General features: G+C 44.4%; 1 protein-coding gene across 1 annotated transcript in view; it reads right to left on the bottom strand.

Annotated features, from left to right (window-relative positions):
- Positions 1–12,052, bottom strand: part of CD180 (CD180 molecule) — a 22,801-nt gene extending 10,749 nt beyond the window's left edge. The window contains exon 1 of the mRNA XM_032404295.1: positions 11,818–12,052. Coding sequence (XP_032260186.1) covers positions 11,818–11,907 — 90 coding nt within the window. The 5' untranslated portion in view covers positions 11,908–12,052. The remainder of the gene's footprint in view (positions 1–11,817) is intronic.
- Positions 12,053–13,155: the final 1,103 nt, after the last annotated feature.

Raw genomic sequence — 13,155 nt, 5'->3', positions numbered from 1 at the left:
ACACACACACACACACACACACACACACACACACACACACACACACACAGAGGCTATTCTCATTCTCTTTTTTATTGATAGTAAATTGCAGACATCATGTCCCTTTACCCCTAAATTTCCTGAGAACAAGGACGTCTCTTCTGTAACCACAGTGCCGTTACCAAATTCAGAATATTGAACACTGATACGATATTATCGTCCAACATACAGTTCATACTCACATTTTGGCAATTGTCCTAATATTGTCCTTTATAGTAATTTTGTTTTTCTAATCCAAATTCACATATTGCATTTAGTTTTCATGGCTCTTTAGGCACCTTTGGTCTGTGCCAATTCCTTAGCCTTTTGTTGACTCTCATGGCATTGAGATAGATGTATATTTTTTATTTTATTTTATTTATTTTTAAAATTTTATTATGTTATGTTAGTCACGATACAATACATCATTAGTTTTTGATGTGGTGATCCACGATCCATTGTTTTCGTATAACACCCAGTGCTCCATGCAGTACGTGCCCTCCTTAATACCCATCACTGGGCTAACCCATCCCCCCTCCCCCCTCCCCTCTAAAACCCTGTTTGTTTCTCAGTCCATAGTCTCTCATGGTTCATCTCTCCCTCCGATTTCCCCCCCTTCATTTTTCCCTTCCTTCTCCTAATGTCCTCCATGATATTCCTTATGTTCCACAAATAAGTGAAACCATATGATAATTGACTTTCTCTGCTTGACTTATTTCACGTAGCATGATCTCCTCCAGTCCCATCCATGTTGATATAAAAGTTGGGTATTCATCCTTTCTGATGGCTGAGTAATATTCCATTGTATATATGGACCACATCTTCTTTATCCATTCATCTGCTGAAGGGCATCTCGGCTCTTTCCACAGTTTGGCTATTGCGGACATTGCTGCTATGAACATTGGGGTGCATATGGCCCTTCTTTTCACTACATCTGTGCCTTTGGGGTAAATACCCAGCAGTGCAATTGCTGGGTCATAGGGTAGCTCTATTTTTAAATTTTTGAGGAACCTCCACACTGTTTTCCAAAGTGGCTGTACCAACTTGCATTCCCACCAACAGTGTAAGAGGGTTCCCCTTTCTCCACAACCTCTCCAACATTTGTTGTTTCTTTCCCTGTCCATTTTTGCCATTCTAACTTGTGTAAGGTGGTATGTCAATGTGGTTTTGATTTGGATTTCCCTGATGGCTAATGATGATGAATATTTTTTCATGTGTCTGTTAGCCATTTGTATGTCTTCTTCAGAGAAGTGTCTTTTCATATCTTCTGCCCACTTTTTGACTTGATTATTTGTTTTTTGGGTGTTGAGTTTGAGAAGTTCTTTATAGATCTTGGATACCAGCCCTTTATCTGTAGTGTCATTTGCAAATATCTTCTCCCATTCTGTGGTTTGCCTCTTTGTTTTGTTGACTGTTTCCTTTGCTGTGCAGAAGCTTTTTACCTTGATGAAGTCCCAAAAGTTCATTTTTGCTTTTGTCTCACTAGCTTTTGGAGATGTATCTTGAAAGAAGTTGCTGTGGCCGATGTCAAAGAGGTTACTGCCTATGTTCTCCTCTAGGATTTTGATGGATTCCTGTCTCACATTGAGGTCTTTCATCCATTTTGAGTTTATCTTTGTGTATGGTGGTAGAGAATGGTCGAGTTTCATTCTTCTGCATGTGGCTGTCCAATTTTCCCAGCACCATTTATTGAAGAGACTGTCTTTTTTCCATTGCATGTTTTTTCCTGCTTTGTCAAAGATTATTTGACCATAGAGTTGAGGGTCCATATCTGGGTTCTCTATTCTGTTCCACTGGTCTGTATGTCTGTTTTTGTGCCAGTACCATGCTGTCTTGGTGATCACAGCTTTGTAATATAGCTTGAAATCAGGCAACGTGATGCCCCCAGCTTTGTTTTTCTTTTTCAACATTTCCTTGGTGAGCTGGGGTCTTTTCTGATTCCATACAAATTTTAGGATTGTTTGTTCCAGCACTTTGAAAAATGTCATTGGAATTTTGATCGGGATGGCATTGAAGGTATAGATTGCTCTGGGTAGCATAGACATTTTAACAATGTTTATTCTTCCCATCCATGAGCATGGAATATTTTTCTTTTTTTTTAAGATTTTATTTATTTATTTGACAGAGAGAGACACAGTGAGAGAGGGAACATAAGCAGGGGGAGTGGGAGAGGGAGAAGGAGGCTCCCGGCTGAGCAGGAAGCCTGATGCGGGGCTCGATCCCACAACCCTGGGACCATGACCCGAGCCGAAGGCAGATGCTTAACGACTGAGCCACCCAGGCGCCCCAGCATGGAATATTTTTCCATCTTTTTGCGTCTTCTTCAATTTCTTTCATGAGTGTTCTGTAGTTCCTAGAGTATAGATCCTTTACCTCTTTGGTTAGGTTTATTCTGAGGTATCTTACGGTTTTTGGTGCTGTTATAAATGGAATTGTTTCTCTAATTTCTCTTTCTACAGTTGCATTGTTAGTGTATAAGAAAGCAACTGATTTCTGTGCATTGATTTTGTATCCTGCCACATTATTGAATTGCTGGATGAGTTCTATTAATTTGGGGATGGAGTCTTTTGGGTTTTCCACATAAAGTATCATGTCATCTGCAAAAAGAGAGAGTTTGACTTCTTCTTTGCCAATCTGAATACCTTTTATTTCTTTTTGTTGTCTGATTGCTGTTGCCAGGACTTCTAGTACAATGTTGAACAATAGTGGCGAGAGTGGGCATCCTTGACGTGTTCCTGATCTTAAGGGAAAGGCTCTCAGCTTTTCCCCATTGAGGATGATATTCGCTCTGGGTTTTTCATAGATGGATTTTATGAACTTGAGGAATGTTCCCTCTATCCCTATACTCTGAAGAGTTTTAATCAGGAAAGCATGTTGTATTTTGTAGAATGCTTTTTCTGCATCAATTGAGAGGACCATATGGTTCTTCTCTCTCCTCTTATTAATGTGTTCTATCACATTGATTGATTTGCGAATGTTGAACCATCCTTGCATCCTGGGGATAAATCCCACTTGGTTGTGGTGGATGACCCTTATAATGTATTGTTGGATCCTATTAGCTAGGATTTTGTTGAGGAATCCATATTCATCAGGGATATCGGTCTGAAATTCTCCTTTTTGATGGGGTCTTTGCCTGGTTTGGGGATTAAGGTAATGCTGGCCTCATAGAATGAGTTTGGAAGTTTTCCTTCTGTTTCTATTTTTTGAAACAGCTTCAGTAGAATAGGTATTATTTCTTCTTTAAATGTTTGGTAGAATTCCCCAGGGAATCCATCAGACCCTGGACTCTTGTTTTTTGGGAGGTTTTGGATCACTGCTTCAATCTCGCTACTGGTTATTGGCCTATTCAGGTTGTCAGTTTCTTCCTGTTTCAGTCTTGGCAGCTTACAGGTTTCCAGGAAGGCCTCCATTTCATCCAGATTGCTCAGTTTATTGGCATATAGTTGTTGATAATAATTTCTAATAATTGTTTCTATTTCCTTGGTGTTAGTCGTGATCTCTCCCCTTTCATTCATAATTTTATTAATTTGGGTCCTTTCTCTTTTCTTTTGGATAAGTCTGGCCAGTGGCTTATCGATCTTATTAATTCTTTCAAAGAACCAACTTCTAGTTTCGCTGATCTGATCTACTGTGTTTCTGGTTTCTAATTCATTGATCTCTGCTCTAATTTTTATTATTTCTCTTCTAATGTGTGCCTTAGGCATCGTTTGTTGCTTTTTTTCTAGTTCTTTAAGGTGTAGAGTTAGTTGGTGAATTCGGGATTTTTCTATTTTTTTGAGTGAGGCTTGGATGGCTATGTATTTCCTCCTTAAGACTGCCTTTGCAGTATCTCATAGGTTTTGGACCGATGTGTTTTCGTTCTCATTGATTTCATTGAATTGTTTAAGTTCTTCTTTGATTTCCTGGTTGACCCAAACATTCTTGAGCAGAGTGGTCTTTAGCTTCCAAGTGTTTGAATTTCTGCCAAATTTTTTCTTGTGATTGAGTTCCAGTTTTAAAGCATTGTGGTCTGAGAATATGCAGGAAATAATCTCAGTCTTTTGGTATCGGTTGAGACCTGATTTGTGACCCAGTATGTGGTCTTTTCTGGAGAAATTCCATGTGCGCTCGAGAAGAATGAGTGTTCTGTTGTTTTAGGGTGGAATGTTCTGTAAATATCTATGAGGTCCATCTGGTCCAATGTATCATTCAAAGCTCTTGTTTCCTTGTTGATTTTCTGCTTAGATGATCTGTCCATTGCTGAGAGTGGAGTATTGAGGTCTCCTACAATTAACGTATTGTTATCAATATGACTCTTTATTTTGGTTAACAGTTGGCTTATGTAGATGGCTGCTCCCATGTTGGGGGCATAGATATTTACAATTGTTAGATCTTCTTGTTGGATAGACCCTTTAAGAATGATATAGTGTCCTTCTGTGTCTCTAATTACAGACTTTAGTTTAAAATCTAATTTGTCTGATATAAGAATTGCTACCCCAGCTTTCTTTTGAGGTCCGCTGGCATGGAAGATGGATCTCCATCCCTTCACTTTCAGTCTGGATGTATCTTTAGGTTCAAAATGAGTCTCTTGTAGGCAGCATATGGATGGGTCCTGTCTTTTTATCCAATCTGCAACCCTGTGCCGTTTTATGGGAGCGTTTAGGCCATTCACGTTGGAGTGATTATTGAAAGATATGAATTAATTGTCATCATGTTGCCTGTGAAGACGTTGTTTTTATAGATTGTCCCTGTAAATTTCTGTTGTATATCACTCTTGGGGTCTTTCTCCTTTTATAGAACCCCCCTTAATATTTCTTGCAGGGCTGGCTTAGTGGTCACATATTCTTTCAGTTTCTGATGGTCTTGGAAGCTCTGCATCTCTCCATCCATTCTAAATGAAAGCCTTGCTGGATAACGTATTCTTGGCTGCATGTTCTTCTCGTTTAGTACCCTGAATATGTCTTGCCAGGCCTTTCTGGCTTGCCAGGTCTCTGTGGATAGGTCTGACATTATTCTGCTGTTCCTCCCTCTGTATGTAAGGAATCTCTTCCCCCTCACTGCCCTTAGGATGGTTTCCTTGGTTCTAAGATTTGCGAGTTTTACTATTACATGCCACGGTGTTGGCCTGTTTTCCTTGATCTTGGGAGTTTCCTCTCTGCCTCTAGGACGCGAATGTTTGTTTCATTCTCCAGATTAGGGAAGTTCTCAGCTACGATTTGCTCAAATACATCTTGTAGTCCTCTCTCTCTCTCCACTCCCTCTGGGATTCCAATTATTCTGACATTGAAACGCTTCATGGTGTCACTTATTTCTCTGATTCTATTTTCATGGATTCTGAGTTGTTTTTCCCTGGCCTCCTCTTTTCCCTTTTTATCCATTATATTGTCTTCCAGGTCGCTTATTCCTTCTTCTGCCTCACTTACCCTAGCTCTTAGATTATCTAGATTGGATTGGATCTCATTGATAGCATTTTTAAGTTCTGCCAATTCAGCTTTCATTTCTGCCCTTAGAGACTCTATGTTGCCGTTAATTGATTTCTCCATTCTAGCTATTGTCTTCACAATTGCTAGCCTGAATTCCATCTCCAACATCTTGGTTATATCTGCATCCATTTGTAAATCTGCGGCATAAGTCATAATCTCTGAGTCTTTTCTATTTTGGGGGTTCCTCCTCCTAGTCATTCTGTTGATGGGTGGTTGAGGGAATGTAGATAGTCCAAATTATTGACCAGAACCCAAGCAAGATGCACCTGTTTTCTTGGGACCTTAGGGTTGCTGGCCTCTTGTTTTCCCAGCCTGTCTTCTGGGGGAGGGGCCTGCTGCGCTGTTACTCAGGCAACCCTGTTTGGGCGGAGTTGCCCTGCGCCCCTGTGGCGGGGGATGGGCTCAGCCGGAATCAGTTTTGGGGGCTTTTGTTCTCTGGCGGCTTTCCCTGGCGGCTTTCTGCATCAGAGCAGAAGAGACCGTTTCCAACCCTTTGCCTCCGAGCAGAGAGACCTCAGTCTGTTCTTCAGTGAGCTCTCCAGGCCACACCATCTCCGTTTCTGTCCGTGCTGCTATAAACTGCAGTGTCCTGGGTTGTGCGCCCCTCCGCAGCGCCCCCAGTCCTGCCTCCAGGTCGGGGTACGTCTCTGCTCTTTGTGCTTCTAAAACCGCCAGCCACTCCCAGTTCGTGCGCATGCATGCCCGCGACCCCACCGCTCCAGGTTTCCGCCCCGGGGGCTGCCCTAAAGTCCTTTCCCGATGCTACCGGTCTGCGAGTCTGTGCCCGTCCCCAGCGCGCGAGGCTGTCACTCACTGGCGGTGTAGGATCCCCACGGCCAGGCACCCTCCCGCTGTCATTTATCCTATGATATCTGCCTGCAGGATCACGGCTCCCCATTTCGTACCTTGAAACCAACCGCCTGCGATATTCTGTTTGTAGAGATCCAGATCTTCTTACATCTCAGGCTGGTTTCGTGGGTGCTCAGAGTGGTCTGGTAGATATCCAGCTCAATTCCGGGGACCAGTTGGAATAGGGTCCCCTAGTCCTCCGCCATCTTTTCTTCTCCTATTTTTTTTTTTTTTACTGAACACAGCCTCATTTCTTACAGAATGTCCCTCACTTGGGGGTCATGTCTTTCCTCATGATTTGATGCAAGTTATACATTTTTGGCAGAAATACTGCATGAATGAAGCTGTGTCTTGCTTACTGTGAGGATCCATCTCAAAACTTTGTGGGAGTGCGATTAGCAGAGCACGGGATTCCGGGACCGCAGAATGGCAATGCAAGAGAGAAGGAAGGGACAGGCTGCAGAAAGGGAACACTGTGTGGCCATTGCCCTTTTGCCCAGGGCGGGGCTGTCTGCCAGGGACACGTGCTCATTGCTTCTCCAGGCAGACACCCCCACTGCTTGTGCAGCCCCTGTGGTTCCTCTGAGTTCCACATGAGCACTTCCTATGAAACCAGCTCTCCTTCTCTAGCCCTCAGTGCCAGGTCACTGTCTGAAATGACCTTCTCTCTCCTAGCCTGGCTGGTTCCATGGCAGATGGGTCCCTTGTTGCGGTGAACTCATGCAGCCCTACAGGGCTGCGCAAGGCTGTGGGGCATTCACAGAAGCCGTCCCAGGCCTCCCCCCGACCTTCCCAGTCGGGGCATTACTCAGGACCCCGTGTGCACTGGGACCTGCACCAACCACTTTATCCCTAGCGTCCTGTCGGAGCTGTGCCTTTTCGGCAGAGCAGGGCTTCCAAGTGCAACCTCTGTGTTTGCGATCCCTTTCCCTCCCAGGTATACATTTGCATTTTTTCAATCAAGATCTTGTTTTGCTGCCTTCCACTGTATCTCTAACTTCCTGCTATCCCACTGCATTTTCTTTTCTCGAAAGTGTTGAAATCATTTTCTAATTTTGAGCCCTTTGAGTTTCACCGCGTGCCAATTCCCACCTCTCCAATGAGCATCTCGTCTGCATTTGGCACCCACGGCGGCTAGCTACCCCCGCACGAGGAGTCTGGGATGACAAACACTGACCCTCCTGCCATTTTTCACTCCTCTATCCAGAGACGGCAGTGTGACGCGTCAAATCCCAGAGTAATAATTGCTCCCTCAACAGAAAACATTCCCAGGAGGGCCCAGTCTTACAACTGACACCTCCAGGCAAAGGGCATCCCAGTTATATGCAGTTCACTTTCTATTTGTCTTGAGTCAGACTGCTCGGGGGCAAATCCCAGCTCTCAACCACTAAACTGTGTTCTCTGAGCCTTCTTTTTCCCCAACTATAGATGGGGGATAACCTTGTTTGTGGGCCAGCGCTGAGGATTCATGAGACAATGTATGTTGAGTAGTCATGAGACGAGAATCATCTTTCTCCGAATCATCACAACATCATGTCCTTGTTGACAACTCTGCAGAAGCGTTTGTATCTGTGAACTTGTGAACTTGGAGTTCTCCTGACAAGAAGTTCTACTAAGCACTCCCCACCCCTCCCCAGGACTGAAGGACTGCCTCCTACCATAGTTTTGAGGGGACAGGATAGCCAAGATGAGCCCATTTGAAATGAAGTGTTGTGTCTACACCCCAAAGTAATTATTCAAGAGTGCATCTAAAGTGCTACTAGAATTCAAATCACAGAACACTTATTCCAGTTATACTTTGCACATTTGTCAGCCTCCAAATACCTGGTCATGGCTCTAATTTTGTTACTTATGATACACACACACACACACACACAGAGAACATGTAGAATATAACAATGGAAGAATCCACATGGAGTGTTTATGGATGTTCATTACATTTTTAGAACTTGTCTGGGTTTGAAATATTTTTCAAATAAAAAGTTTACTAAAAAATTCATCTTGACTCCCACCTCACATCATATACAAAACAAACAAACAATTCGAGGTGGGTTGTAGATGTAAATATGAAACCTAGCAATAGAAATAAATACAAAGTATACCTTCAGAAAACATAGGATATATCTTTATGGCCTTGGGGTAGGCAAAAATTTCTTAAACAGGACAGAAATTCACTGAAAATAAAGGAACAATAACAAATTAATCTACATTAAAATTAAGAACTTCTGTTCATCAGAAGGTATCATTAGGAGAGTGGAAAGGCAAGCCATGGAATGGGAGAGGATATTTGTAATCTGACGGAGGACTTGTGTCCACAATATGTAAAGAACTCTTACAAATCAGTTTTTAAAAGACTGATAACCCAAGGGAAAATGGGCAAAAGAAGAAGCACTTCCCTCTCTCTCTTTCTTTCTCTCTCTCTCTCTCTCTCACACACACACACATAAGGATAGGCAAATGGCCAATGAAGTTGAAAATGTACTCACTTTAATCATCAGGAAAATAAAAATTAAATCCCAGTAAATACTACTACTCATCCATCAGCATGGTTAACATTCTTAAACAATAGTGAGGCTATTAGTGAGGATACAGAGAAATCAGAACTCATATACATTGCCAATGAGTATAAATGGGTACCAACCCTTTGGAAAACCATTTGGCAATATCTACTGAAATTAAATATATGTATACCCTATGACCAAATACATTGCCACCTAATCAAGGTTTGCACATCTCTTTTCTAGAGACATAGATATGAATGTCCAAAGCAGCAGCATCTATAATAGCCAAGAGATCGAAAACAAGGCAAATGGCCATTAACAGTAGAATGAATAAATAAATAGTGGTTTACTAATATAAGAGACTACCACAATACACAAAAAATATACAATACGTGATAAAATAAACAAATGATTGCTCTACGCAGCCTCTTTGGTAAATGTCATATATTTAATGCTGAACAAAAGAAGCCAGACACAGAAGAGTACATGCCATGTGGTCTCCTGTATATAAAATTCACAAAGAGGCAAAATCATTCTTTGGTCATGGGAGTTAGAGTACTGGATGCCCCCGGGGGCTAGTGACTGCAAAGAGGCATGAAGGGCCTTCGGAGAATGTGCTGTTTCTGGATCTGTGTGCCGGTCACATGCGTGTGTTCCCTTTGGTGAAAACTCACTGAACTGTACACGTAGGATTGGGGAACCTTCTGTATGTATGTTTTACTTCAGTAAAAGGCTTATTAAACTCCAGACAAAGCAAAACAAAAGCCTTGTTTTCAGGATAGGGCCTGGTGAGCTAATGGGGCCCACAGGAGCACATAGACAGTGTGTGGTTAAATCTGCTTAACCTAGAGGGGAGAACAAAAGAGGAAAGTAAGGTGAGGGGGAGGCCTGGGCGAATTGCGGTGATCTGCACTTGAAAAAAGGCCAAACCCTTCAACCCAAAGCTTCCTCTCCTATCCTTCCCACTTTTATTGCACTTCCCAGCAGCCCTTCTTACCTTGGGACCAAACTCTCATTCATCTTTGTATCCCCTAGCAACGTCCCAGGAGTCACAGAGAGTGACCGCTCAGGAAACAGCCTGCGAATCCTGTTACCAAGAACTCATACACGATAAAGGATGTAAACGAAAGTATAGATCCAATGTTAATTGCATTGGTTCCAAAACATTGAAAATCGGTCCTTTCAGAGGGAGAGTTGCAAGGAGGTTGTTGTATTGAAAGGTTTCAGCCTCGCCTGACTTTCCCAAAAGAGAAAGCTCTTGCTGCAGCATAGGGCCAGGCCTGGAGATCCTGGGACCCTCAGCATCACTTCTGCCACCTGAGTGTCAGGGGGGCTGTGGAATAGGCAGCACAAGGCCTAGGGTGCTCACCCTGCTGCTTTCCCCTCTTCCCTGCCAAAGCCTGGGCCACCTGCAAAAAGGAATTGGCAACTCTGGAACCTAGTGTCCTCAATAGGAAGTGAGATGGTCTAGTATTTCCACGGGCTTTCCAGAATCTCCCAGGACTCCCTTGTGGGCCTCTGGAGGGCTACATGGGCTTTGTAGCAATGCAGGGATTTAAGAGTTGGACTGGTAGGCTTAAGAGGGGGGCATTTAAAAGAGCTTGCTTCCCAGTGAGCTGGAATTTAATTGTGGTACTATCCTACCTGAGGATGTTGTCAGATAGTGAATGGCATACCTCCCTGATCACTGAGGAGGTGGTGTCCCCACTCCGAGCCTCTTATCATGTCCCCTGCATGTCTGTGTGTAATTGACCTTCCAACCTGAATGAGGAGGAGGTAGCCTTCTGGGGTTGATAAAAACCTCTTCCTTGACCCCTTCTTTTGTTTGCTGATTTGTGTTGCCCCCAAATTCATATGTCTTAACCTGAGTACCCCAGAATGTGACTTTATTTGGAAAGAGGGTCTTGAAAGAGGTAATCTAGTTAAAATGAAATCATTAGGATAGGCCCTAATACAGTATGACTGGTGTCCTTAGGAGAAGAATACACCAGGACACAGACACGTCAAAGGGAAGACGATGTGGAGACACAGGGAGAACAAGCCCATAAGAGAGGTCTCAGAAGAAACTAACCCTGCCGACACCTTGATCTTAGACTTCTAGACTCCAGAATTGTGAAAAGTTTCTCAGTGGGAGGAACATTGGAACATTTTAGGCGTTTGCAAGAGACTGAGGCCCTTCTCCTTTCTCTCACCATCCTCTCCAAGAACTTCCCACAAGTTGGTAAATATTGTTATGGGCCAAAACAGAAGATGCAATCTGGCCCTATTCTCCAGTGTTACTCCTGTGGGTTAATAAAACAGATGGAGGGCTGTCCAATGCAAGGAGAAAGCCAGACTCATTCAGAGTGATCTTTATATGCTCTAAAACCTGGCACAGGCCATCTTCCCTAATCTCCAGGAAACCAGAAAACTGTTTGGGGTAGTGGCCTTATGCTAGGATGTTGGGCAAAGAGCACCTCCATGCTGAAAGCACATTTGGAGGGCTGTCCTTTGCCCTGAAACCCTGCTGGTATCTTATGTCCCAATTAGGATCATTTTTTTTTTTTTAAGATTTTATTTATTTGGCAGAGAGACACAGCGAGAGAGGGAACACAAGCAGGGGGAGTGGGAGAGGGAGAAGCAGGCTTCCCGCTGAGCAGGGAGCCTGATGCGGGGCTTGATCCCAGGACCCTGGGATCATGACCCGAGCCGAAGGCAGACGCTTAACGACTGAGCCATCCAGGCACCCCCAATCAGGATTATTTTTAGGGAATTGTTTGCAGAGGAGGAAAACACTCACTTCTTCCAGTGAAGAATCTCCCAGATCATCCCCTGGCTGAGCCCATCCCCTGGGCTCCTTATTCACTCTAAAGAAAAACTGCTACACACCGTGTCACCCTTATAAAGACAGTGGATATTGGGAGGCCAAGGCTCAGATAGGACTGCATGCTGAATCTCAGAATCTCCAGGCAGTTTAACCTGGGTAAGGACAAATAGTTCAGACTCACCTCAGTGCACATCCGCTCCGAGGAGGTGATGGCTTTACAACCTGCAGAAAGCAACACCGCCAACAGGAAGCAGCTGGTACCGGGAGCCATCGCCGGAATGAGGCCACCCCAGCTTGGTGGGCTGATCCCGTGCCTGGAGTGCAGAAATGGAATCCAACTGCAATGGCCTCAGTAATTCGGCAGGCAGAGAGGTGCTCAGAAGGGTGACATGGGAACAAGAAATGTTGATTGCTCAGTTTTTGCTAGGTCTGTGCCAAAAAAAAATAAAAAGGGGAAGTTGCTTTTGCATACCACCAATCCTTGCCAAAAATAGCTGAGAACCCAGCCCCAGAATGGCGCAGTGCATTTCCTGGCAAACATGTATCAGTTGAGCACCCCTCTGGGGTGGGTCACCCAGACTTACTGACTTAGGCCAGCTTCACGGGCTTGGCTAACTCCCAACAGCTTCTGGTCCCTTTCCTCCCAGAGAGGCTGTAGAGGCAGGAAGCTGTCCTCACAAAGGAAGCCGCTTCGCTAGTTGTAGGTGAGCGAGGGGGAGAGGTGCTGCGGCATGCCGTGGGGGCAGACAGAAGGCCCATCAGGTTCTGTGGCGGGGCCTGCTGGAGGTGCGAACTGGAGTAGGAGGGAACAGGCCCCTCCACGGCTGCCCGGGCTGCCTGGTTCCTCCTGCCTCTGCTCTTGGTATGGGAGGACAACACATCCTTTGACCCAGTGATGCAGGCCAGATAAAGCAGCTGAGATGGAATGGAATCCCCCGTTTATTCTCTTCCAACCCAGGGAGGTAGGGGACACTGCTGTAGAGGCAGTCCGGCGAGGAGAGCCGGGTGAAGGAGGTCAGCCTTGGCTCTGTTTCTTCTCAGAAATAGCTTCAAGCAGGATGGCAATTACCCTCATCATGGAGCGAGATGGGGTAGTGATTAAAGAAAGGCAGAGTTCAGGCATTCCTCCCTGGGCTGAATTTAGCTACCTCAGCCATTGTTTTCCAGCCTCCTGGCATAGAGGGGCTGCTGGGCATTCTGGTTCTCCCATTCCATTTCCCAGAGCCTGGTTCTTTGCAGCAGAGTTCAGAATGACTCGAGATGCTGCTCCCACTACTGTATTATGACTGCTAATCAAGGATTATAGGAGCTACTATGTATTGAGCACCTGTTATATGTCAGACACCAGGCAGGGTGTTTTTTGTTAGTGTTTATATTCTTCTCGCATGTTCTACCATAGAGGTGCTGTTACCTCCTCTTTATAGATGTAAAAACTGAGGCTTAAAGAAATTAAATGATCTCTCCAAGGCCACACAACTAGGAAATGGTGGACGATGGCTTCAGATCCACGGTCTCATGG

This window comes from Phoca vitulina, unplaced genomic scaffold (genome assembly GCF_004348235.1).
Source record: "Phoca vitulina isolate PV1807 unplaced genomic scaffold, GSC_HSeal_1.0 scaffold6, whole genome shotgun sequence".
Lineage (NCBI taxonomy): Eukaryota > Metazoa > Chordata > Mammalia > Carnivora > Phocidae > Phoca > Phoca vitulina.
This window is presented reverse-complemented; position numbering and strand designations above follow the sequence as displayed.